Below are 27358 nucleotides of genomic sequence, written 5' to 3'. Positions count from 1 at the left end.
TAGTAGGAAGACATTAATGTAGAAAAAATAGGAGGAAGGATTGCTCCTCATTTCTGGTGATTGTGTAATCATGGTTGGGGAAGTGGAGGTGTATTAACTTTTTGATGAGCTGGTGCATGGGAAAGAGAATGGGGAGAAAGGAATAAATGTATCTGAAAAGCTTGCACGTCCCAGAGCAGGCCCAAAGTGCTTGAGCACATTCAGGATGTAGAACATCCCTTGGTTTCCCAGCTACTTTCCCCACCTCTGTTCACCAACACTCCCCACTAGGGAATTCCAGGAGGGGAGAGGACACTCACAGGACTGTTCTGTTGCCTCTGCATTTTGCCCAGGGAAGAAAAAGCTGGTGGCAGGTCTGCCTTTTCTCCTGGAGGGGCAGGGGAACTGGAAGTGGCAGGAGCTCTCTCTGTCCCTCTCTGCACCTTGAGAGGGGAGGTGAAACTTGCTGAGGGACGGATATTTTCTGCAGGAGGCAGGCAGGGGACTCCCAAATGGACACATTCTCTTAAGAGCCAAAGCTGCTTCACCCACTGGCAGGGATTCTTGGAACCTTTAGATAACCAGCCAATCAACAGCTTCTCCTGCCACTCCGTCCTCAGCTTCTCTCACCTGAGGAGACCTCCTTTCGCCAGCCAGTGACCAGAGAGAAGAACTGGGAGGTCTGGGGAGCTGACCTCCCCAAGTTCAAGAGAGGGAGATGGAAAGGGAACATGGGGGAGCTCAGCTCCCCCATCCACAGAAGATAGAAGGAGGGAACTTTCCCACTGCTTTTAGCAGAGCAGGAGGAATTATTTTTTAAGATCAAGAAAATATTTTAGTCATAAGAAATCCACACAGATATTCCTTAGATTGATCTCTATATATCTTAATATATATTATTTATAAAACTTAAATTTGGTATCTAAAAGTTCTTAGGAATAGTCCTTCAGCAGTGGCTAAGTGTGGAACTCCTTGGAGGAGTTGGGAGAACGTTCTATGAGTTCTCTGCCTTCTCAAGTACCTTCTATGCATTCACCTCTTTCTTTTACCCACACTGAGATTATGGAGGTTACTACACCCAGAGGGCCATGCTGCTGTCACAGGGTAGAGAAATGGATTACAGTTAGTCTTTGATTCGATTGCCCCCAGAATCCTAGTTCTGATCACCTGCTTTCCAAGCTGTAGGGCAACTTTTGGTCCAGTTCCCTTTCATCTCTCTTGACCGACAGCTCAGAAATGTAGTAGTCCGACTGAAGTTTGGTCTCAGGAGCACATAGGTTCTTAACTGTCTGACATCAGATGAAAAGAACTAATCTCCCAGACAGATTCTAACCCCCCCGTCCCAGCCCTTTCCCCTCTCCTCCAGTCAGGATTTTCTTAGGCCTCTGATTCCACAGAACTTGGTTGGGTCTCAGGGTTCTGGAAAGGCATTAAACTGTGGAGCTACCAAAAATCTGTTGGGAAAACTCTGATGGCTGGCATTTTATTTTATTTTTTGGCTATTATTAACTCTTGAAATATTAAACAGTGCTCTTTAGAAATGGTGTGAGTGGAAACTCCTCTTTGGTTTCACCCAAACATCTCCCAAGGCTGGTCACTTCTTTTCAATATCTGCTTACCTCTTCTGTGATATCAATCTTCAGCACTGCCGTCGTGCTAAATGAAGGGGAGCCCCGGTCCTTGGCTTGAACTACCACAGACCATATGCAGTCTTTGTCCTTGGTGATATTGTGAATGATATCCAGGGACCTGATATAGGACTTCAGCTTTATTTCCCCAGTGCTTTGATCTATATCAAATACATTGGCTGGATCTGCTTGCATAATGGAATAGTCTACAATGTTGTTGGGTTCTTCTGCATCTTGATCTATAGCCTGTTCAGGAGAAATGTTGAAAAGAGACATGCATTGATGATGAATTTGGGTGAAGGGAGAATGTAAAAGTTCCTGGGCATGTATTTGCACACTTTAGGAATAGTCAAAAATCTGCTGTGAGATTACTGAGATATTAATGTGTGACCTTAGATGACAAAATTAGCAGTCCTTTCCATGTGAACAATTTTATTTTAGATTAAAGTAAACAAGAAAGTCAGTCCAAATATTATATATCCATGGATGTGATGGTTATAAATGATTCACTTTATAATAGCAGGCATCTTATACTAATTTAGTGGGTATTTCCCAGCAGCCAGACTAGAAGGAACACTTTACACTTACAGGTGAAGTTGATAGAAAACAATTTGACAGCGAGCTAGCTTCACACCACCAAACTATATTTGTTTTTGTTATTATACTTCAATATTTACTTTTGCAACCATGTGCATATTCTTGTCATCAGACTTGATCATATATGTTTTCTAATATATATTTTAGGCAGATTATCATTTAACTGTAGATGACATCTGCATTTTTTTTCATATTCCACACCAGACCATTACATACACTACTTGGAAACTGAAGTCCTCTCATTACAGAACCAATGTAACTACACGGACAGATGCAAGTATCCCCACACAATGGACCTGATTTCTGTTTTGAATGGTAGCCTGGTTTCAAGCTCCATGCACATTTACCCACTCCTTGGCATCTGTGCCAATGGTGATGCTGATGGACTTATTTTAAATCTAGCACTATACAGCCCACTATGTGCAAACTGATAATTTAAATGATATAACTTGAGTTTATTATTTTTTTACAGAATGACATTTCTTTTGATGCACTTACCCTTTTGAACAGTATGTAAAATATTATCAGTCCATGTTTTAGATCTCTGTTCTACACTGCCACACCCAACAGGCAAACTAAAACATACTAGAGGGTAACAAATGTGTTTGTTCACATGTATGCACACTTAGGGGCAGGATATTCAAAGCACTTGATGTTGTGCTAACTCTGTGTCTTCTGAAGTCTCAGACATCATTTCATTCCTCACCTCTATTTTCACTGGTGATCCGATGATCATAGTCTTTTCCTGGATGTTCTCACTGAACTCCGGAGAGTGGTCATTGACATCTAGCACAGTGATAAATACCTCAGCCAAGCTATACTTCCCCTCTGTGTCTTCTGCCTTCACATAGAAATTGTACTTTGCAGTGACTTCAGCATCTAATGTGGCCCATGGCTGAGTATAAATAATTCCTGTTGATGGATGGATTAGAAATCTGGAGGAGATGCATGAAAAACAAGCATTTTGAGTGGTCACATTGTGGATGCTCACATCCTAGTCTAGATTATTGAACTGCTGAGGTTAGATACTGGTACCCAAAACAGATGCAAGCTCAAGTTAATTTACATCTTGTCTTGTTGTCTCTGCATAGGCTCAGTGGTGTCACACGGCTTACACCAAAGGCTAAACAGTCAATTGACAAACACATAGGCCCCCTAAAGAAGCAGTTGCGGTTTTCCTCTGACATTGGGAAACCTTATGTGGCACAAAGATAGCATAGCTTGTTCTATGCCACCCATTTCACTGCCTCACAATGCAGGGTGGTGCATCTGGGATGGGCAGGGCTTTGTTGAGGGTGGGGGTTCACACCAGACACAGAAAAGATGCAGTACATGACACTTCACCAGATCTTTGGTCACTGCTCTAAGTTATATTGGATGCCTCTGCCCAGGACTGAGGTAGTGGAAACGTGGACTAGAGACAGCTTTCCTCCACCTTCTTCTCAGCTGCACTGAGTGTGAACTCTGCCTAGCTGACAACTGAGCCTATTGTACAGTACCGTTCAGTTATGGTCTAATGCAAATGAGTATTTAAAGATGTGAGCAGTGGTATAATGCTGGAATTTATGCAGCCAGGAGCCTTATACAAGGTCTCTCCTGTTCTGAAAACAGACCTAAAACCTGACAGATCCCAAATCACTGGCCCTACATATTTTTGCTTGTCCTTTTTGTTTTGAAAAACAGAGAATTATTATTATGTGGTGTCGTTTTATTCTTTATGTGTTAGCCCTTTCAGTTGCATTTCATAGAAGCTTTTGTACTTGTGCAATGCTCAGTGTGATGGCTTTTTCCCAAATGTGATCTCTTTGTGTAGAAACATTAGAGAACTGCATATTTATTCAGGTTATAAGTACAATGTATTAGATCATGTCCTGAATAAAATAAGATTGATTGATTAAAGAGCTGGCCTGGGCTCAGCCACTGCCACCTGGCCACACCTACAAGAGAGGCACAGACTGGAGGAGGAGCTTTAAAATGGGGGCAGAACAGCTCACTTGTTGGCAGACCAGGGAAAAGAACAGATCTTCAACCCTCAGCTCCCAAGGAAAGTGCTGAATGAAGGCAGTAGCTTCTCAGACAACCACTGCCTGATGATCCCTGCCTGAGGGAAGGAAGGGCCAGATCTGGATACATGCTGAGATGGAGTCACTCCTCTCTATCCTTCACTAACTCTGTTTATTTGCATTAATTCCCCTGGTTTTGTGTTCACCAACTATCCTAGAAAGGGGGAGACTTTGAAGTGACCTGGCCAGAGGGCCAAGTCACAGGAAGAGGCAGGCCACCGCAGAGCAGCCATTGGCAGGAGACCCCAGTGGACAGAGTGCTGCTATGCCACACCCCGCCATGAGGAGGTGCCAGTGGTGAGTCGACTCTTTCACATACGGACATTGCTATTCCTATTTGGGAGGGGGAATATTCCAGTATAATGCACCTTTATACCAGTACAACTACATCCATGCTAGGAGTTGTACCAATTTAACTGTTTTGGCAGAAACATCACAGCCCTAACTGAAACAGTTAAATTGGTACAAGAATTGCATGTAGCGCAAACCTAAGTGATGTGCCCAAGCTCACGCTGGAAGTCTGTGGCCGAGCTGGAAATTCAACCCAGATTTCCTGAGTCTCAATCCAATGCCTTAACCAAAAAAGTTCCATGTTTAGGAAAACAAACAAAAAGCTCACGGCAACCTTATTTCCCTGGTTAAATTCTATTTTAGCTTTAGGAGTGTGAGAATCAGAATAAATTTGCACACACTTTTTTCCCCCCAAGCCTTCAGAAGTTTTTTGGCACCAGCTGTTACATTTTAAACTTAATAGGTCTGAGTGCATTGGCTGGCCTTTGCTTGCTTGCTTCTACCCAATTAACAGCTTGCTTGAGGATTTAGTGAGAAGCTCAAAATAAGCTGTGATTTAGAAGCTCCTGTATGTGCACCCTTGTTTGGATATTTCCCAATAAACCCCTGAAATTCCGGATTTTGACTGCCATAATTAGCATCCTACTCAAAGTGGGGAACAAAGCTTTAAAACCAGGTGGGGAATTTATAGAAGAAATAAAATTTTGCAGGAAAGGGAGATGAGAGTCTGGACAACATACACATTTGCAAGTTCTTCTCTCCAACCACTTAAGTCATAAGGGTCAGGGGTTCAGCAAAACCATGAGAGATGGCCGGCCATATTTAGGATGGCTAGGAGCCCCAGCCAATTATTACATATGCAATAATGGGGTGGGGTTGGAGAGCTGATCAAATTGGTGCTCATTTTCATCTATCCTACAACAGGAAGCAGGAGCTAGGTATCTATTAGAGACCTGGTGAACATCCTGTTCCCTTCCTTCATGCCCTGCTGCGACTAGTGTTTCATGCAAGCAACAGTTCTAATACCCTGTGTTACCAGCCACCGATGCTAGAAGTGCTTACAATGTCGGACATCAGAGAACATTGTGGGAATTTGTTGATGTGGTTCCCATGAATTTTTGGTCTTTTCTGTACATTGGGTTGAGTGTTGAAATGGCACCGTTTTTGCAGCTAAATGGGTGTGTGTGTGTGTATGCGGGTGGGGTGTTGTCCACAGAACTTTAATAATAACCAGCACAAAAAACCCTTCCTCCTGTGAAAAGTATTTTTTAAAAATGATAGTTTGAACAGATTCTATGCATTGTCACTTAGCTGCTCTATGTTTTTTGGGGGGCATGTGGGTAAAACACCATAGACTCATACAACAAGTGTTTGCCTGTTTTTTGCAGGAGAAAATATTTTAACAGAAACAACTCAGGAAAAAGACACAGGGTAAGTGCCTCCCGGCCCCCTAGATAATCTCAATATGCATTAGTCTGAGATGCCAGCCGCTGTCTTAACCCTCTTATTTTGTCAGTAGTGATTTCTCTTTTTGATGTATTCAAAGGTTAACTTTTTTACTTACAGATCAGCTCCTGTTCCATATATGGAGTATTTGACTTCTCCCCAGAGTCCTGAATCTGGGTCTGTGGCCTGAAGAAAAGAATTCAAAAGAGTCCTGATTTATTAACCTGTAGTAAAGTGTATTTTCCTATTGTACCTAATAATAGCACACTGAATGCCAAACAGATTTTTCCCCTTTTAAAATGTTTTGTCAGTATATTTATGGAACTTTCATTAACAATTTGCATTTGGAAGTTTGCAAAATCTTATAAAATCAAATGGTAATGAGTGATACAGCAAAGCTTTTTCATACAACCACCTCCTAAGCATTCTACATGAACATAAGCAGTATAAACTATAATATATATATATATGTATAATCTATAATACTTATCAGGTGACTCCATTCTTAGGCATTTGACATTATCTTATAACATCCTTTCTTTCATAGGAGTAAGGAGTGCATTAGTGCACTGACCAAACAAACAACTCCTTCTCAAACTTTACTAGAGATCAGGTAAATATGAGTGCAGTGTCCTTGGCCAAAACTGTCTTTTAAATAACACAGAGATTTTTTTAAAAGTGTCTCTGCTGTGGTATATTTAGTTGATATTTGTACATAACATTATTTCAATTTGGCTGGTATTTTGATCATTCTTGTGCATGTGGGCCCAGGTTGCGTTGCAGGTATCTCTTCAGATGTTGCAACTTTGTTCTTCATTCTTATTAGTTTCTCCATGGGCTCAGGGTTGGGAGAAGCAGTTGACTTGATAGAGGGAGCTATTTATGTTTTCTTTGGTACCTTTGAGGAATTTTTTGTTACATCAGTATGTCTGTCCATCTACCTCTAAATGCAGAGATACTTGATGTAGGAAGGTGTGCTGTTGAGTGTATAACTGGCTCCCTCAGTTGCTTGTTTAAACATTTCTTGCTTGTTTTGCAGTCTTTAGCAATGTCTTTGATTTCTAAACTCATGCAAGGCCGGTGTAACTCATCTGTGGCCTTGTGGGGAGTGGGGACATGCATCTGGTTCCTGATAACTACCATGGATTCTTGTCAACTTCTCAGGTCTCATAACTTTGGGTTCTTTTTACTGGAATCCATTTTGCATGCTATTTTTTCCTGGGAAGTCCAGTATTCTCTAATACATCTTTCATATCTACCCATCCTGCTAGAGCAGTACTTTCCAAGCCCGCAGTATCTCAGCTTGCTGGGTGTATCTCTGAATCTGGCACTAATCTGGTGCCTACATGATGTTTAGTATTGAATATGAACTGTTAAGATTCACTGTCCTCTTTGCCTTTGACCAGAAGGACCTTATTTTGCTGCTTTTGCAAAATGTTTTTTTTTTTAAAACATTTTCTGCAGACCACCTCAGTGTTGGACACTGTTCTTCTTCTGACTGCTACAATAAGGAACATCATAATCTCTATGCTGTGCTGCCTTGATGCCAGTGTGTCCTATGGTGAGCCTCTTCTTTCTTGTTTTGATGTTCTTCCCTACATAGAGTTTAGTGTTTTCACCTCCAGGATCTGCAGTTTGTACTTTCAGGAGCATTTGTGTCATTTCACTACTTCTGCAGCACATGGTAGGACTTAGTTTGGGCTCCCTTAGTATCCTGCCTCAGGCATCTATGTCTCTGGTGCCCAGCACTATGTGATCTTGTATCACTCTCAGATTAACACGTGGCTTTTGACTGCCTCAGCTTTGTGTGACATACTGAACTATGGGTTCTCGCTCTGACTCTAGTGGTTGTATTAAACAGATGTATAACATTCCTTTTGGGCTGGAAACGTTTCTTCAGTGCTCACAGGGTCTCTGTAACATTTTGCTTTCCTTCCTCTGGCAGTGTGAGATATTGGTAAATGTATAAGCAATCTCTTCCCATTTCTGAACACATGAAAGCAATTCTTACATTGGGGTCATTCTTTTCCAATTCTGGTGCATTTTTATAGTCTTGCTCGTGAGCACCATAATTATGCATGTAGCAATCATGTCACCTTTGCAATCTATGGAAGATGGGTCTAGAAATTCACTAGCAGCCATTTTCCTTTTCTTTTTGTTCACCCTCAATCCAATCCAAGTCTTTCTTACAACAATGCCAGCCTCACTCAGCTATCACATCTTTCAGCTGAAGTGTGTGACATTTTTATGGCTTAAAAAACAAATACAATAAAATAAAAATGGCACTTCAGACACATTGTTTGAAAATGCTTTGCTGAAACAACAGCTACCTTGCTGAGCATTGTGTGCTAACATAATGTCAGACACTGAGTGGCTCTACACATTAGAGCTTAATATACTGCTACTCTGGGTATGGGGATAGTTGTGAGTCCATATTGCCTTTATCCCAAATGCACTTAGTTATGAGACTGCAGGAGCAGGCATTCTTTTACTCATTGATTGAAAGATGTTTCAGCAGGTGAGCAGCCAGCAAACACAGGAATGACTCCCACCCGTGTTGAGGTCAATGACAAAACTCCCATTGACTTCAACATGGGAGTAGAAGAGAGCACATAAAGAATAAGAAGTTATTATGAGGACAGAGCCACTGACATACTTTGGCAGTTTCCATAGACAGATAGTTAGATCAGATATATCTCTGGAAGACTGAATAAAGCTTACTGTTACAGCCACTACATTGGACCCTCCTGGGGAATTCTCTGGAATCCTGGCAATGTAATAATCAGATGAGAACTTTGGGACATTGTCATTGGTGTCCAAGAGACGTATCACTATATCCGCCGTTGAGCTAAACTTCTCAGGAGTGTTCACCTCTATGGCAAGAAGCTAAGAAGATAAAATAATGAATTCTACTATTATTATTGCAAGTATTTGGGAGGCATCTATCACTATGCCTAGGTGCATTTTATCCCAATTAGAATGGAGACCAACACCACAAGAAGGGAAGCACGGGTTGTGTAACTGGGCATATCATGCAAAAATCAAACTAATTTTTTAAATTGATAAATATTTTAAAATAAACTTCAGCCATGTCCTTGCCCACTTTGTGTTTGCTTTCCTTGAAAGTCTGAGCAATCCATTTGAATTTTTGTGGGAAGGAAATTTCAAATTTGTCTCTGCAAGTATGTGCAGAAACCAAATTTTAAATCTGTATGTGTCATTATTTACAGAAGAAGTGCTTGCCTGACTGTCTGACTAATCACAGTTACCAGTATCACTCAGAGAGTGTGTATTGAAAATCAAATATCTGCAGAGAACTGTTCCAGATTTTAAAAAAATGTCTCAAATACATTGATTAGCTTGAACAATGAATAAAATGATGGAATCACGATCTGCTGATGAACATTTTGCAGGCAGAAGCTAAATCATCAGATTATTTGCACCACTCCAGTGTTCTGCAGCTATTCACAGAAGGTGACTCAACTTGCTTGGATGGACTCAGGATGGGAGACAGCAGCTAGTAGACAAAATATTAGGGTCTGCAGAACCTGGTGTCACTGAAAAGCCTAGAACAAGAAATGTTTCAGAGTAACAGCCGTGTTAGTCTGTATTCGCAAAAAGAAAAGGAGTACTTGTGGCACCTTAGAGACTAAGCAATTTATTTGAGCATAAGCTTTCGTGAGCTACAGCTCATTTCATCGGATGCATACTGTGGAAAGTGTAGAAGATCTTTTTATACACACAAAGCATGAAAAAATACCTCCCCGCACCCCACTCTCCTGCTGGTAATAGCTTATCTAAAGTGATCACTCTCCTTACAATGTGTATGATAATCAAGTTGGGCCATTTCCAGCACAAATTCAGGGGGGGAGTGGGAGAAAACCTGAATTTGTGCTGGAAATGGCCCAACTTGATTATCATACACATTGTAAGGAGAGTGAACACTTTAGATAAGCTATTACCAGTAGGAGAGTGGGGTGGGGGGAGGTATTTTTTCATGCTTTGTGTGTATAAAAAGATCTTCTACACTTTCCACAGTATGCATCCGATGAAGTGAGCTGTAGCTCACGAAAGCTTATGCTCAAATAAATTGGTTAGTCTCTAAGGTGCCACAAGTACTCCTTTTCTTAGAACAAGAAATGTATTTTACATCTCGCCATAAACACAGCCAGGCTGGGACTCATGTATTTAAAGTAGGATCAAATTCCAGAGGTTCCACTAATGAGAACTCCCAGCCCAAATTCCCTTGAGCTTCAACCTATCTGGAGTCATACCTTCTGAGTGTAGGTGTCCTGGTGAAGCTTAGTGGAAGAGACTGCCTTTGTGCTGGGCCTGAGCAATTAGGACTTTATTAGATAGTGACCAGCACCTTGAATTCCATGTTGAAATGAACTACTGCACCAGGGCAGCTAGACAGAGCACTAGTCAGTGCGGGTTTCAGAGTAGCAGCCGTGTTAGTCTGTATTTGAAAAAGAAAAGGAGTACTTGTGGCACCTTAGAGACTAACCAATTGTGCGATATGTTCTCATTCTGCCCCTCTGAAAAGGCAAGCAGACGCATGCTGCACCTGATCGAGCTGCTAAGTGGCCTTCTAGATTAGCCCACTGTAAATTTAGATTGTAACAATCCAGTTTGGAGGTGACCCCCAAGCATGCCTAAATAAATGTGTTAGTCTCTAAGGTGCTACAAGGACTCCTTGTTGTTTTTGAGTTACAATAGGCTCCAGGCCTAGAGGAGTGGGCTCATTTGTGTGGTCAGTTGAAGACAAAAGATGTTTCTGGCCACTGTGCTGCTAACTGGGCGTCCAGGAGAACTGAGGAATCTAGCAAATGCCCACGAGGGTGAATCACTGTGCTAACTGGAGGGCAGAAGCTCTCCACTGAGCCATTGTCTGGTCAATTCCTCTAGATCACTCCCTGGGTGTCGTGCTTTCCACCTACATCCTGAAGAATGGACCTGGCATGCTGCTGTATACACTAAGGGCAGACTAATGTGTGATTGATTTCTATGGTATGCTAATGGGCAACTGTAAATTAGCAGGAAAGGAGTTAATCACTGATTAGGGAAGGTATAACAGTTTTGATGGACTGTAGGGGATAGGCATTAGAATAGAAACCAGCCCAAATCTTGTCCAAAATGTTAACTGAAAGAACTTACTCTGGCAGTGGGGGTAGCAAGTGGCTTGAACTTGCCAAGTATATAAGACAGCTAGTGGGTTGTTTGAAAAAAATAATTGCCATATTTCAAACCTGGATATCTGATTTTCCCACCACCCTCCTTTCCCAGTAGGAATTTAGAAACAGGCGTTGCATTTTTAGCAAAATCTGTGCAGTTCAACTTTAAACTCTTGTGAAAATCATTTTATCCAAACAAAGTGAGAGATCTCATAGGGGAAAAAAATCCTCTTCACTTGTAATTACTACTTTTGGTATTCATTGCAGTAGCATTCGCCTGAATTCTCTCAGTGTTCATGAGCTGGTTGGTTCAATATAGAATTCAAGGTATTCATGAGCTGTGTAATTTTTTAGTGGTCTTTTAGTAACTTACCATGAATAAATCTGCACTACTTTTAACTGATTTGGGCAGTGCTTCATAATCGGCCAAGAAGCTTCCATCTGAATACAATAATAATATGTTGTATTTCTATAGCACTTTGAATATAAGGAGTACCAGGTGCTTTACAAACATGACAAATGGTAGAACTGAGACACAGCAGTGAAGTGATTTGCTGAGGTCACATGGCAAATCCTTGGCAAAGCTGGACATAGAACACAGGAAATCTGACTCCCACAATGCTCCCTCTAATCATTACAGAAACTGCCTTTTTGTATACAAAACATGCAGAGCCCATTAGTACCTAACTATAACTTGGATAAAATATTTTACGATTAACAAGGCGCTGAAGGCAATGAGCTACAAAAGAAAACTAATTACTCATCAGCTGGGGTCTTCCACCAGTTCCAGCAGTAACATACTGTAAAGCAAGACCAAGTGCCACATGGCATAAGACTGAGTAGGTGAAATCCTGGATTCACTAAAATCAGTGGGGCCAGGATTGCATCTAATGAACTTATTGGCATAAGTGAAATAGTCACCCTGATGTGCATAGTCTACAGTGCTTCAGAAACATCACAAAATGAAATTTCTATACAAATGTAACAGATAGAACTCCTTGCATTCACTGGGCCAAAGATAGCCCACAGTCTTCAGTTACACTCATTAAACACTACAGCAGTCAATGACCTGAGGGAAGAATTTGGCTTGGTGAGCTTCATTTACAAGGCCATAACATCATTAGCATTCAGTCAGACAGCCCCAGTTGAAACCAGAAGTCAAAACCCATCACGTATATGATTGGAGCGGGCAAGGAACGTACTATACCTTAAAGGTTAACAACTGGAACTTCTCATAATCTATGGCAGCAGAGTTCTCCACTATTATGGTAACCTGAGCCTCATTCAGGACGGTTTGGGGAACAACTCGGAAAATGCCACCGGGTCCAACTAGCCGGAGGTTGAATTTAGCATTGGCCCCCTGGGAACAAAGCATAGGTATGAAAGTAAAAGCAGTACAAAGTGATGTTGCTTGGCTTTCAACAGCAGAGCTACATTTACTGATGCATGGCATAGGCTCCATTTTTATTCAGTACGTGTATAATTAGAATGTGTGTCTGACTGCTTAGAACCTTCTGTTCCCCATCTCCTGGGTAAGAGAGTGCTAAGAGGCTTACTAAAGTAATCACTGCAGCTCTGGTCACAGGGCACACATGGCTTTTTTTAAAAAAATAGATTAATTATTCCTCCAATTACAATGGAAAAACACTGACTAGGGCTGGCTAGGTGGGCAATTCATGTGAGAAAGAGGCGTTGAGTAAGCTTCAAGGCTTGTGTCCCCTGAACTGGTTGTGTTCCAGGAGCACATAGATTGGTGATTCTAATAAGGTTTATTCCTTCCATCTTCCTGACCAGAATTTTATAACAACCAAAGAAGCAAGGGTCTCCAGAGAATCCATCCTGTGCTTTGTAGTGTGATCGATGCATTGCTGGACAGGACTTAGTGAGTTTAGTCAGTACTATAGGTATGTGTATATAGAGCAATTAAGCTTTTTATGTGCTGCACTGCTTTGTCTCTTTTTTTTTCTTTTTGATTTAGGAAGCTCCCTCTAACTTGCAGAGAACAGGTGACTGGAGGTAAAGGATGACCCAGTGGTGGAACAGTGGAAAACAAGTGAAATCACTGAACAGTATATATATAAAAGGCATCAACATAGGACATTCTGCCACGCACTGATAAAGGATCAAGCTATTGTACACCAGAACAATTCTGCCAAGTTTTATCTGAACATGGCAGGGGAATGGCAGAAAAAAGGAAGGTTCATACAGATAGCCGTTTTAGCCATTAATCTGGCAGACATTTATGCTTTCCTATAGAGGATGGGGCAAGATGAGCTGAATGTGATTTATCAACTAACAACAGGTACCAATCTCTCAACAGCTGTGATTCCCAACTGTCGCCACCAGCCAGGATCACTGATTGGCTGATGCTATGATGTCCCTCCAGAATGCCGTACTTCTAGTAGTGGTGATGTAGAAACAGGACAGCCCCCACTTGCTGATGTACACATAGGTGGACTAAGCCTGGGTAGTCACTACTTCAATACTTGCCCATCTCAAAGGGAAAAAAGCCAATGTTAATCCCCAAAGCAAATCTGAGTATTTTCAGGTTCAAGCTCAGTGTCTTGTGTTGCGCTGGAATCCAAACTCCCACAATTAAAGGATAGCCCATTGGCTCCTTTTTGCCTGCAGTGGAGAGCGGAGCGACACATACAAATACCAGCTGGATGTGACTGATGTGCATGGAATGAGTAAGAGCAGTGGCAATGCAGAATGCTATCTTCCCACCCAGGCCAAGATCCCCTATGCATGGGACTCCACAGGTTTTGAGGGGGACTATGCTGTGTTGGAGGTGGCTGCTCTGCATAGTTTGCTTCCTCCCAAAACTGAGTGACTTTCTGTCAAGAAATTTTGCAGACCCCACCTCTGGTCAGAGCAACCCATGTTCCATGAGCCCAGCTGGACAATCTCAGAGCAGGGGAATGTCAGGAGAGCCAGTGGAAGCATGGCTGCTGTCTTTCCTTATAGTGAGAAGAGGTGTGGAGCGTAGAGCAGAGGGGTTTCGCTCCATACTCCTCAGGCTTTGCAGAAATTAGAGGCTGTACCTCCTGCTCCATCCCACGCCACTGCTTACCCATTCCACCAGTAAGCAAAGTGAGCCAAAGACTCGGTATGTAAAGTATGAAACATTGCTTTCTTTACATTTTGCCTTGAATGAGTGTGTGCGCAGAAGGGGAATAATTTGGCTTTAGGCCTTTAAAAGAAAACAAAACATTGTGTGACACTGAGCAGCAGAAAACATGTTCAGAAATGTATTTGATATAGGTACAAATGCTTTCTGTATATTTTATAATCTGGTTGTAATCTACGTGACTTTTTTTTTTTTTTTAACTCTAAGTAGAGAAAAAGCCAGCATAGAAGTTTTTCAGTTTGCTTCCTTCTGCTGCTGCAGCAGCAGCAATAATGGCAGGGCTGAGTGGGCACTCATGCGTAAGTAGTTGTTTATCTGCTTGCTGCAGAGCAGCAGGAGGAAGCCATTGGGTTTGATAGCAGTACAATAGTAACAGCACAATACTGAGTACAGTGACATAAGAACATTGCTGTTAACAGAATATGGTTCTGGGATGTTGTCACTCCGTAACCTCAGGCTAACTCAAATGGAGGCCAGCGATACAGTAGCTATCTTAGGATTTCCTATAGCAATATTGCCATAGTATTTAGGTGCTTCTTAGGTCAGTTAGAACTACAAGGTGAGGTCCCAAGTGGGCTTCATGAAGTCTTTGTTCTTTTCCCTTGTCTGGCTATAGGACGCTCTTCTTGGGGTCTAAGCTTTATCAAAGCATGTGCTGCAACTCATGTTAAAGGATAAAGGCCAGAAGAATGATAAGTTGTAGGTTTTACTAACAGAAGCAATGAAAGGGGCAAGGACTGTATTGTCTCCATAAGGCTGTGGGAGACAGCAGTAATAAAGCTACTATTTGTAAAGCATTTTGAAGTTGTAAAATGCTAAGTAGTCCTCCCATTACCTCTAGAAATTATGCAAGAATGTATTATCCTCATTTTACATATGGAGAAACTAAGTGAGAGAGGTGAAGGGTCAGATGCTGATTCCATGTCATTGTAAATCATGCGTAACTCCACCAAACTCAATGGAGTTATATTAGTGGTATAACTAGTTTGAGATTGTAAATAGGGCCTAAAATGTCTAAGGGCTTGTCTACACTTACCGGGGGATTGACGAGTGGCGATTGATACATCTGCGGTCGATTTAGCAGGCCTAGTGAAGACCCGCTATGTCGACCTCAGATCACTCTCCCATCAACTCCTGTACTCCATCAGAATGAGAAGAGTAAGGGGAGTTGACAGGAGAGTGTCTCCCATCAACATAGCATAGTGTGGACCCCGCAGTAAGTAGGTCTAGCTATGTTGACTTGAATTACACTACTAACGTAATTCAAATTGTGTAGCTTAGATTGACTTTCCCACGTAGTGTAGACAAGACCTTAGGCTCCAGCAGGAGTCAGTGTCTGAGCTGGGGTTAGAACTCATAGGGTTCAAGCCAATAGACCGTACCTCTCTTTTAAGCATTCACAGCACTGTTAATGGGCAATCATATTATAATACTAATAACCTAACCTTGCTCCTCTCCAAAATTTAGGTGCCCAGATATTACAGGGAAAAGTGCTGGAGAAAACCTTTAGACAGCCAGACTAGATAGATACTCTTCACAAACTCACCTGATCTGAATCGTTGACTGTAATTTTCAGGCCCCTCAGGATCTCACCCTCAGGTGGGTGCTCATACATTGTCAGTTCAAATCGATTCTGGGGCCCATTTTCTCCATAGAAAGTTGGTGGGTGGTTGTTGAGGTCGACGACCCTTATAGTCACGATGGCAAAAGCATATGCTGTCACATCACCATCTAGACTTATTTCTGATGCCTGTGACAGGTAAAAGAAACAAATTGTAGGGCTTTCGTTGTGGAGAACTATCAGTTCAATTAAAATGTTTCTTTTCTCAGGCCCTCAGAGGGCCTTAATCTGTGTGAACAAATCACATTGATATTAAGGGGAACTTTTTACATGAGTTGAGTATGTCTGATGCCTTTACATTTGTCTATATCTTTAAATTCATGTTAGAAGGGAGCATAACCTTGGTATGAAGCTTAAGGGTGGAATCTTGACTCTATTGAAGTCAAACCGCACTGACTTTCAGTGAGGTCAGGATTTCATTCTAGAGCTCTACAAACTTGCAGAAAGTCATATTTGTCCTCAGCCATCCAAAAGCTTAAAAAAAACCAATGGTCCTGCATTGGCCACGAGGCCGTGTCTTCAGAAAAGAGCTCCACTCTTCACTCAGCTTCACTCTTCACTTCTTCTCCACTCTGTCCTAGAATGAAAACTGCTCTCTAGGGACGAATTATCCAATTGACATAAAATAAGATGATCTGAACTTTTGCCCAGAATGAAGATGCAAGGTGAATAGGAACCCAAAACTCTTTGAAGTTCCAAAAAGCTTGGACTTTTCCTCCAGGTTATTTTTCAGGTACCCATGCTCTTCTTGGTTCTGGCAGAGGGCATGAGTGCTGAAGCACGGAGAGAAGAACTGTGCTTTTGCAGTATTTGGGGGGCATATGGGAAGAAGAAAGTACTAGAAATTTCCTTCTAGAGAGACTGTTCTCCGATTTATAGCCCTGCTTTGCTGACCCCATGGATAGGCAACCAAACTGAACTGAACCGAACCACCAGAGCTGTTGAGATTCACCCAGTCATTACTCTCTCATTGACTGTGCCTTTGATGTTTCTTCCACTACAAAGGAAACTCTGGCTGCTGCTTTGTGTAAGAAATTAGTTACCAGTAACTGAGGAATCAAACCCATTTCAGTCAAAGAGTGTTCAAACCAACACCAATTATGGCCCAATATTTCAACCTTTGTTCCACTTGCATCAACTGACTTGATGGTACAGCATGATGCAACATGATTTTAACATGAATTTCTCTAGAGGATTTTATGTCTTAAATCTCTGAGCATGCAGAGCCAGATTCTCATCTTGAAGTCAATAGCATCCCACCAGTTTACACAAGCTAAGAATCTGACCCTTCACTATTGTTTTTAGTATAAAATAATACAGCATTCATTTATTTATCTTTGGGCTAAGTCACAAGGCTAAGGCTAAGGCCCTTCTAAAGACTTAATCCAGTTCTTATTCAGGAAAATTGCCATTGTTTTCAATGCATGTTTGTGTGAGGAAAAATTGACAAGGGCCTAATGATGTGGCCCTGTGCCATTAAAAGGTTGATCGTTAGAATCCTGTGTAAATTTAGGCAGCATGTCACATTCATATTCTGTCTCTTTCAAATTCTGTTCTCTTTTCAATTCTAACCTTGGACATGTGTGTCAAACTTTTGTGTTAGAGACCCAGTCAAGTGGATATGGATTTAATAGCTAAGCTCCACTATTCAACAACATTTATCCTAACCCTCTCAATGATTATAGATTTAATAGTAATCCACTCCAGCAGATATGGATTTAATAATTCATTAATTTCCATACTCGGTAATAAAAATCGAAAACAGAGAGTTAGCAGACAATCATCTAAGGGAAAGAAGACTGTAGAGCTGGGAATTAATTTGTGACTATTAGATTTTATTTCCAAGAGGAAACTGGGGGCACTTTGAATATCTGGGCAAACAACAGGAAATTATGCTGATTTACATGAGGTGATGATCTGACCCTTGAGCATACAAATACAACATGTAGCACTTAAGACTTGGTTCATGTTACCTGTTTTTAAACACAGATTGACATTCATGGCTAGTAGATCATGGGCACAGGGGAACTATGGAACATACCTGAATTTTTAGTTCATACACTTCTTTCTTTAATTTACTTGGGTTTTTTGTAACAGAAATAGCTCCAGTCGTATTATTTATTTCAAAAGATCCTTCACTTCCTGTCACAAGAGAGAGGGACATTTGATTATGCTGATCACATTTTCCAGCTTCCTGAAAAAGAAGAGTTCTAAAAAAACACGAGCAGTAAAATGTACAGTGTTTTGTCCAAAAAATAAGTTGTAGTTCCTGTCTAGCCACTCGGTGACAAGGGACTGTGAGGTAGGGCACCTAACACAGCCTCTGCAAGGAGTAGTAATTTACCGGCCTGAACTCACTTTGGATACTAAGAGATAGAAATGTCATTGCTACCACATTTTAGGCATATAGCTGGTGGTCATCAACGGGGTGGATGTAGATGCTTGAAGTGGTGCAGTTTTTCTGTATCATGTAATGTTTAAATATTGTTGGGCAAAAAAATCACACAAAGGGCCATAACTCATAGAAACAATTTAATTTTTAACCAAAATTGGCAGAAAGCTTCTAAATACAATTGATAATGCAACTATAGACTCAAAATATGACTGCCTTAGAAAGTTTGGGAAATATTTTGCTCCAGGTGATATTTTATGCATTTTCCCATACTTTTTTTTTTGCCTTTGATTAAAGCACAACAGTATAAGCTCATCACACGACAGTCACATGACAGTCAGAGCTCATTTGTACCATGTAATACATCAAAATATTTGTCATTATTTGTGCAGTGGATTGAGTTGTGAAGTTTTGCAGATAATAAGATTTTCTACTCTCTAATTATAAAACATGTATTTCTGATGTCATCTTTATGCCCAGAGACATAAGTCTAAAGCACGCACGATAAAACTGTAATAATCTTCTTATGATCACTGAACACAAGGATAAACTATTTATATAACAGTAATGACTCTTGGTAAGAGGGCCGTAGAATGTCTTGTATGAATATATCATGTGAATAACAAAGTATAATAATGTACTCTTATTATTCCTGCATAACACTATGAGCTCCTGAAAGTCTAATGAAACACCCCCTTGGGCTTTATCAAACTCTGGAGCACTCCATGTCGCTCGAAAGCTTTTCTCTTTCACCAAGAGAAGCTGGTCCAATACCAGACATTACCTCACCCACCTTTTCTCTCTAATACCTTGGGAACAACATGGCTACAACAACACTGCAAAAAACTTAAATGTGCAGTCAGGCAATATTTGCTCAGAGCTTTTTCTTTTGTGCAGAGATGCTGATGCTTTCCATGCTTGTTGAGTGCTTGTTGAGTGATTGCTTGATGCCCATGTCATACCATACACCACTAAAGAGTCTGGCAGTCTGGTATACTGCTCCCCCACTATCAATTAGGGCATAATATATATCTGGCTTCTCCTCCTCCAGAAGTCTGGCTTCAGCTACATTTACGTAACCCTATCTAGCATAATTCACAGGACCATACTGGAAGTCAAGTGGAATAATCTCTACCAATATCTCAAGCTACATGGACTTGTTATCTTCTCTCTCTTTGCTCTCTGCTATGTAATCTATCAGTAGTTGGGAGAAATCCATTAAATAGTTTTCCCAGAAGAGAAATGTATCTGAACAGTTTTTTCCTTGGGTAATGTAAGTATCCATGAGCTGGAGAAGTGATTGGATGCTGTTCATGATGTCTGCCTGCCAGAGCATTCTGTGTTTTTTCTGTGTGCCTTCTCTACATCCTCAAATGCTTCAATCCATGTTGGAGCTTTCTCCAAGAAACATCTCTTCTCATCTTCTGAGAGAACATCATTGTTCATGGAATCACTAGCTGCCATCCATTTCAAACCATTCATTGCCTTATTCACAAGTTTGTGAATTCTAATGCCACCATTATATACGTTCACTCTTAGAGCATGGCTGATAACTGAAACACGATAGATTTGCTTCCATAAGGATGTCACTTGCCTGCATCAGACTGCCTGTATCACCCTTTAAATTCATTGCACGATGCATGCCTCCTATCTCAAGGTGGTCATTATCAAATTCATGTTAATTCCTCCATTTAATCAACTGAGTGTTACAGTAGATTGCTTCATGATACACGCCATAAGTCCAGTTTTGGATCAGAGAGGGAAACGTACCCTAAAACTATTTCATCATAGTGTATACCGTATTAACATCAGTTGCTGGTGCAGGAATCATTGGACAGTAGCCAATAGTCATAAAAAACATAAAATAGCAGACAGGAAAAACTTCTCAAATCAGTCTATTCTACAAATATTGACAAATATTTCAATGTGTCACGTGGTACAAATAAGCTCATGCTGTCTTGTGTCTACAGACTTTTGCTTTAACCAAAGGCAAAAATGTAGAGGAAAATGCATAAAATATATCACCTGGGTCTAAATATTTCCCAACGTCTCCAAAACTGTGCCATCTGTTTTCAAGGGGACGTGGAATTCCTAATAGTTAGTTAGCAAAAGAAAGATCAGAGAGATATGTACAATATACAGAAGGGATTCTACATCAGAGTGGAGAATGGAGTAAGGTCGACAACATTTCTCCTTCTATATAACGCTGTCCTCCAGTCGCACAATAAACTCAACAAGGCAGTACTTCTGTGTTAGGAAGAAGGGATAAAATGGGAATGGGATTCACTGGACACATTTTTCAGCAGTGATTGGTGCTTCGGATACTGTTGATTTTGGGTTCCCTGCTTGCAATGCTTTAAAAAGGCCTGATTTTCATGAAGTGCTGAAATTCAGTTTCCATTAAGGTGCTGAAGTTGGAAACTCAAAATTACCAGTCACTTTTGTACGTATTGATTTCATGTGCAGACAGAAATATAAATGAGCCTACTCAGTTTAATTGGCAAATACTTAATAATACCTCTGCAAAAACAAGAACCGCTCTCGTTAATATCAGCTAAAGTGAGAAGTCTGACAATCTCACCAGAAAACAGTCATTCCTTCTGCAGCATATATCTCTAGGGGCCTTAGATGTCTGGGCATTCAAATCTCAACCTCCTAAAAGATGATATTCTGTAAAAAGGCCTTCTGTCGTTATAGGGTCAAATTCTGACCTTAACACCAACTGAGGCTCACAGGCAGAATCTGGCTGATGGAGCTGGTAGGGCTGTGTACTGATTTCAGCAAACCCACTCTTCCATGTGTCTGGGCAGAGCATCAGTTGCACCATTTGTACTATGCTCCCTTTCTGACCTGGCTAATTCGTGGACCAAAGCAGAAGGCAGCTTCTGGAAATATAATAATTGCTTGGGGACTTGCTGCCCACACCTGTGCCCCACCTCCTCTGATAAAGGTAGCCTGCTGCATGAAGAAAGTGGGTAGGAAATGAAGGCTCAGGAAAAGAGCCTCGCTGCAAATGCTTCATTAGTCTGAAAGAGAGACTTATGCTGGATATTTCTCTCCCGGCCCTGCAGCATGTATGGAAATCTGGCCATTCATTGTGTTTTGTGGCAGAGCCCATGCACTCATGGACAGGTCCATTGCTGCTGCAAGGAAATCAAGCTGAAAAGAAAAACTCAAACCTGGAAGAGTTGCCTCTTCGGAAATAAAGGCTGATTACAGGAAAGCCCAGTCATTCTTGTCTCTCTCTAAATTGACTTTAATGCTCATTTTTAAACTGTCCAATAATGCCTTGTTTTGCTAATATCTGCAACTTCATTAAAGTTCATTAGACACCACATTGAATGATACAGACGTATGTGGCAGTAAATCATTAAGATTCATAAGCCTGAAAAGTAAAGCCTGACTGAGAAGAAGTTGAAGTCAATAGTTTTCCAAGCAACGATACATCATGATATTGCCCAATTACCACAGGGAAACTGGTAACTCAGAGTGTGCCATTATGTACATTCTGTAAAACAGCATATTTTGAAGCTTAGGGTTTCCTTTTTAAAACAAAAAAGTGATTTTAAACAAAAAAAATGTAATAATAATTACTATTCATAAATAATTAACATAGCATTTTATGGTTTCCTTGCATTTTGACAGCACAAATTCAAGGTGTAGAATAGGGGCCTCCCTTGATTGAGGCCAGTATTTGCATGGGGTGGGGGGAAGTAAGGCAGTGTTTTTCCTCCCATACCTATTCCCCCATCTCCAGGGCTTTGAGTGGCCAGAATATTCCCCATCTCTTCCCATTCCAGAACCATGATTGGTTCCCTTCTCTCCTTGCTGCTCCCACACTTCTTGCTAGTGAAACCTCACTACAATGTAAATGAAAACAAGAATAAAATCTGCTGGCCTTGAAGTTGCATGGGTCTCCTAGGGTGTTCTTCTATTGGCTACCAGTTTAGATGGGAAAGTCCCTCAGTGCAGGGATAATTTCTTCCTTTATGCCTAGTAAAGTGCCTGGCACAATGCTGGTGCTTAACAGACAATAAATAAATGAAATAAATGATTCCAAGATGAGCAATGTAGCTCCATGAAGCAAACACTAAAACTCAGTGAATAATCTCTGGGCTGCTCCCAGCTAGAAAAGAGCCAGGAATAGTTTCAGGTGTCTGACCCTATTTCATGAGAGGGATCTTCAGCTTCACTAGACTCTAGCATGCTACATTCTAATTTATTGTCATGTCTACCTTTGACATCCCTTAGGATTTCATGCCAACTGTGTCTACTCACCAGTCACAAGACCGTAATGAATATTATTAGGCTTTCCTCGGTCACCATCAACAGCAATGACTGTTAGTACCTCAGAGTCCTAGGGAGAAATAGGAATTACAACTTAGGTAGTGAAAGCAAAGAGCAGTGAAATTGCTAGTGAATATTAGTAAAATCCACTCCAGCCAGTTCCTCCCTTATAACCAGGTGTTAGGTGCTCTTGCTGTGGCTGCATTAGGACAACAGCAGGGGCCCATGCTCCTGCCAGAAAATAAGTCACAGCTTGACTTTGTGTCAGGCCATTTGACTGGTTGATCTACAGGCCCTGAGTGTGCTCAGGATTAGCTTTTGGGGTGGGCACCCTCCCCCTATTAAGGGATCTGGGGCTCTTTTGCCTCTACTCTTCTACCAGTAAAACTCCCACCTGCCCATCCATGTGCTGCAGCAGAGGGACTGGTCGTTCCAGGTACTGCTTGTAGATGCTTTCCTGTCCAGCACTGGGAGTTGATACGGCAGTCAGGTAAACTCTCAGTGTGAAATGCTGAGTGCTGACAGGTCAGTTCATGTGTGACTCAAGTGGCGATTAAAATAGGGGAAGTCCACGCCATTGAATTTGGTGAACGGGAGATGGGAATGTCACAGGACTGCAAGCGCTTGACCTGGGACTATTCATTACCAAGATGGAATGTTTTCTGGCTTATGGGCTATGCAAGCTGGCCAGGCAATATAGCTGACCAAGACCAAGTTAGCCAAGGGATCGACTGAAGGAGACCTAGGGGACCTCCTAATTATTAGGTGGAACAAGGTATGGCCTATGCTCAGGAAATCAGCTGCAACTAGCCCTTGCTGCAAGGCCTATTTTAGGTTTTCCTTGTGATGATGATTATGATTATATTCAGTGCCGTCTGTGCCATTCTTTGAGAGTGGGAGCATCCCCACTGCAGTATCCTGAGCCCAGATAATGCCAGTCATTTTAGTGTCAGTAAAAGGTAAGGATCCACAGGAAAGGCAGAAGTAACTTTTCTGGTTTGTGGGTCACACAGTTGTTGCAAGGTGTAACTCTGGCTCACAACTGTTAATCCTTTCTGTTGCCAAAATACTTGCTGACTTGTCCTTTTCCCACCTGCCCTTCTACCTTTTCCGACACAGCCTTTTGTGAGCAGCTATGGAATCAAAGAGAATGCTGCTCTGCTCCCCTGTGGAATGGCTCCTAAACCCATGTGCGCATTTCATGGCAATGTACATTAGCCTGAACTGAGGCAGTGAATTCTATTCTGCAATGGTTTTAAGCCCTGTTGCTCTTTAATTCCCAGGGAACAGATCACCATGGTAAGTGTAAGTGGACAGAGCTTGGTAAAAAAAAAAAACAGATGGGCACAAGCCATACATTTGGATGAAAGTTTCTAAGTCACAGTTTGGGAGTGTTCACCCTCTAGGTTTTAGTTAGACTCATGACATTGCAAAGACTGGAGCCACTTACAAAATTCAGGTGTGGATTGGAATTCCCTGGCCATCCAAAAGTTTGAGAGAACTCAGTTTTAAGGTTTTTGGTTCATGTCCACCTCCGATTTTAAGCAGAGGAAGTCAGCTCTATTTCTTCTGTCCTCTCCTCATACAGACACTATATTAATTTAATGAGGGCACCTTTGTTTCCTAAAACTCCTCACTTAGGACTTGTCTTGCAAAGTCCTCTCTCACTTCCTAATGATATCAAAGGAGTTGAAATGCCCCCAACACCTTGCAGGCTCAAGTCCTCTGATTTGATCCTGGAAATGCCACTCAACTGTTGTAGACCTCAAATATGTATGTACTGGTAACTACTCCATGGGTTTCCAATGCTTGGAATTGCAACATCTGATTGCCACGTAATTCACCAAGCAGCAGATAGTCATGTCTGTTCTCTCCAATAAAATCAAGATAGACAGCAGAAGCAATCAACGGATCCCAAGGCAATGTGATTGGTAAGTTGGTATGAAACAACAAGGAATTTGTGGCTGTCTTTAAAATCTTTACAGTCTTTCATTTTGCCTAATTAACATTGCTGTGGGCTAGATGGTCACCAATATCAATAAGTTTTGCACAATTTCCTCACACAGGTAGGCCAATTGACTGAACCGGGACTGCTCCCCCAGTAAAAATACTCAACACAATGAGCCAGACTGGCACATTATAGGCCCCTTTGTAAATTTCAGTCTACATCAACATAGAGCAAGGGAATCCTGAGATAATGTTAAATTGTTGCAAATAATGATTGGAAATATTTCCATGACAACCACTGTATACTTCAAAAACAATGGCAAGGTTCTGTCAGAGCAACAGCAATAACACAGTTTACCGTATGTGCTGGCAAAACCCTTCATCAAAGAGTTACTTAACTTCTTTACCATGTTGATGAACAAGATATTCACAGAGAAAAAGATGGACGAAGAGCCACGGAAAAGGTCAGTGTTCTATTTCTAACTTTTTATGCTGGAAGATGGATTTAAAGAATGGCTATTGGAAGAACTCCAGTGCAGTCCCTTGGATAGAGATAGAGCACTTTGTCACGGGTTAAAAATGTTAAATCCAAGAACAGCACCACGCAGGGGAAAAAAAGGAGCAGCTTCATGGAACGAAAGCTGACTGCGTAAGGAAGAGTGAAAGCAGCAAGTGCATTTCTTGGTGTGAAGTTTGCTGTCATGGCTGAGGCCACGCTGGGAAGGACACTAGTATTTCCATCATTACATCATCATAATAGTGTAAATTGCAGGGCTCAGACTGGATGTAATTAATACTTACTATCCCATGGTTTTCACAGTAAATACCATGTACTGTGTGCACTTGATAGATATGGGCCTTTCAAGATCACTTGGTAACCACATAGGGTAGATGAGTATATATCCCATTTTTATAGCCTCTTTCAATCCAAAGGATTGTAAAGTGCCTTAAAAACTACCTACAATATGTACAGTAATCCCTTCCACCTCACTACCGAGCTGAAATGCAGCACTTTAGGCAAAGAACTTCAGCAACTATTTAACAGTATACAGCACTGCTAAATTATAATTTAGGACAGAAATTAAAGAAAACTGCATCTATTGAAACTGCAAGGGAAATTTAGGTAGACAGAATGTAGCCACACTGCCACTAGAGGTCAAAGAGTCTACAACTCAGTAACTTTATGACTAATAATACCATTTGCAGTCATATGTGCTAAGAGAGGATAAATCAAAATCTCATGCTTAAGAATGAAAGCAGATCTGCACTGGGCTTAGGGAGGAATTTCCACCTCCTGCATATATAACATTGTGCAATTGGCTAGAGATATTATGGTTTTGTTTCACTTTCCTTTGAAGCATCCAGTATAAGGCACAGCTGGAAGCAGGATAGTGGACTTGATGGACTATGGCTTGATGGACTAAGGCTATGGCTAATACCCTTTGGATTATATGCTACTGTTACATGTGGCTGAATCCTTTCTGTTTACATGTGGCTGAATCGTGACTCAGGATTCTTCTATATCATGGAGCACTCAGGAGCTCCACAGTCTGCCTGGGCTCTGTAGCCATGGAATAGAAATGAAACCTGATGGAGATATCCCCTCAGCGGCAGCCACATACTTGCTGTGTAGCCACTGACCTCCTGTCTCCACACATGAGTTATTTGACAGTTTGGTTTCGGAGCTGTCAGCTGACTCTGCAGGCTGTAAAGGCCGCTTGGCCCATTCCATCTCCAGAGCCGTCATTCAGCAGAGAAGATCCCACATTATTGGCATGTCAGGGGCAGCTCCTCCCTAGTGACTCCAAGGGAGACCATGCCTGGGATCTGATAGCTTATAGGGCAGTAGGGGAGCAGAGTCACAGAGATTTCTTTGGCCCATACCCTAGCTGATGGCTCCAAAATAGACCTCTGAGATGGTAAGAACAGGTTCATTTAGGTCAAAGATCTCCACTTGCAGCAAAAGTCAGAGGCCTCTGCAGGACCTCTGCAGGGCTGGTTGGGTTAATGGGGGTCACTCATTTGAGCTCTCAACCACTTTCAGAAGTGCTGCAAGTCCCTACCATGGAGTGGCTGTTAATCATGGTCTGATCATAGAATCAATCATAGAATCATAGAATATCAGGGTTGGAAGGGACCCCAGAAGGTCATCTAGTCCAACCCCCTGCTCGAAGCAGGACCAATTCCCAGTTAAATCATCCCAGCCAGGGCTTTGTCAAGCCTGACCTTAAAAACCTCTAAGGAAGGAGATTCTACCACCTCCCTAGGTAACGCATTCCAGTGTTTCACCACCCTCTTAGTGAAAAAGTTTTTCCTAATATCCAATCTAAACCTCCGCCACTGCAACTTGATCCTACTCGTACAAGTAAAAAATCCCTTTGACTTCAAAGAGAGCTGGAGCAGGCTCTCTGTAATTTTGTGATGGACACAAATAAGTACCAGCATGAGATTTACTGACTCATTTCACTTAAGATTCAAGTCAGAGTTTGAATGTAGGTCTCCAGAATTGTAAGGCTGGTGCCGTAAACCACTGTGGCACCTGGCCCCACTGATTTGTCATGTTGAAAGTTTCTCCATTGCTTCTGGGTCTCCTGTAGGTGAAAGTGATACTCACTGCCAGGGTGTCCTCATAGACATAGCCATAGTAGGGAGTCCCAATGAACATGGGAGGGGTGTCCTGAACATCTTCCACATTGATAGTGACTGTGGTTGTGGCTGAAAACACCTTGTTGTCTCCCCTGAGCTTCCCACCACCGTCCTACAACAGAACGCATTGTCAAGTCATTATGCTGAAATTCACCCA

At 41.7% G+C, this 27358-nt stretch overlaps 1 protein-coding gene across 3 annotated transcripts in view; it reads right to left on the bottom strand.

Annotated features, from left to right (window-relative positions):
• Positions 1–27358, bottom strand: part of CDHR1 (cadherin related family member 1) — a 60959-nt gene that overhangs the window by 14660 nt on the left and 18941 nt on the right. For all 3 annotated transcript variants that reach the window (XM_073353296.2, XM_073353295.2, XM_073353294.2), the window contains 9 exons: positions 27170–27313; positions 22600–22678; positions 17971–18071; positions 15855–16058; positions 12386–12538; positions 8726–8890; positions 6123–6190; positions 2911–3139; positions 1599–1853 (listed from right to left, as the gene is read on the bottom strand). In XM_073353296.2, the coding sequence (XP_073209397.2) occupies positions 1599–1853; positions 2911–3139; positions 6123–6190; positions 8726–8890; positions 12386–12538; positions 15855–16058; positions 17971–18071; positions 22600–22678; positions 27170–27313 (1398 nt within the window). The remainder of the gene's footprint in view (positions 1–1598; positions 1854–2910; positions 3140–6122; positions 6191–8725; positions 8891–12385; positions 12539–15854; positions 16059–17970; positions 18072–22599; positions 22679–27169; positions 27314–27358) is intronic.

This window comes from Lepidochelys kempii, chromosome 7 (genome assembly GCF_965140285.1).
Source record: "Lepidochelys kempii isolate rLepKem1 chromosome 7, rLepKem1.hap1, whole genome shotgun sequence".
In the NCBI taxonomy this organism is placed as follows: Eukaryota; Metazoa; Chordata; order Testudines; family Cheloniidae; genus Lepidochelys; species Lepidochelys kempii.
This window is presented reverse-complemented; position numbering and strand designations above follow the sequence as displayed.